This window comes from Apaloderma vittatum, unplaced genomic scaffold (genome assembly GCF_000703405.1).
Source record: "Apaloderma vittatum isolate BGI_N311 unplaced genomic scaffold, ASM70340v1 scaffold15950, whole genome shotgun sequence".
Lineage (NCBI taxonomy): Eukaryota > Metazoa > Chordata > Aves > Trogoniformes > Trogonidae > Apaloderma > Apaloderma vittatum.
In genome coordinates this window covers 1-220 of record NW_009694200.1, presented here as the reverse complement: position 1 = coordinate 220, position 220 = coordinate 1, and the positions used below count along the sequence as shown (strand labels likewise).

Sequence of the window (220 nt, the reverse complement as noted above, 5' to 3'; positions counted from 1 at the left end):
GGGGCTGACTGTCTTCACCATGCTACCTGTGGTTAGTGTTTCTGTAGGCATGTTTGGTGGTCTTTCCCCCGCAGCCGTTTTGGATTCTTCTCTGGGATCTCCTAAATGCACGGTGCAGAAACATGTACATTAAGCACAATGAATTGCTGAAGAATCCCGGGATCTGAGCGTTAGCGGCAGCGCCTCATCTCACAGCTCATTAAATAACACTGCGTTTCTC

At 49.1% G+C, this 220-nt stretch overlaps 1 protein-coding gene across 1 annotated transcript in view; it reads right to left on the bottom strand.

The window, feature by feature from the left end:
• Window positions 1-162, bottom strand: part of FAM110B (family with sequence similarity 110, member B) — a 3296-nt gene extending 3134 nt beyond the window's left edge. Inside the window, exon 1 of the mRNA XM_009866838.1 lies at window positions 1-162. Coding sequence (XP_009865140.1) covers window positions 1-51 — 51 coding nt within the window. The 5' untranslated portion in view covers window positions 52-162.
• Window positions 163-220: the final 58 nt, after the last annotated feature.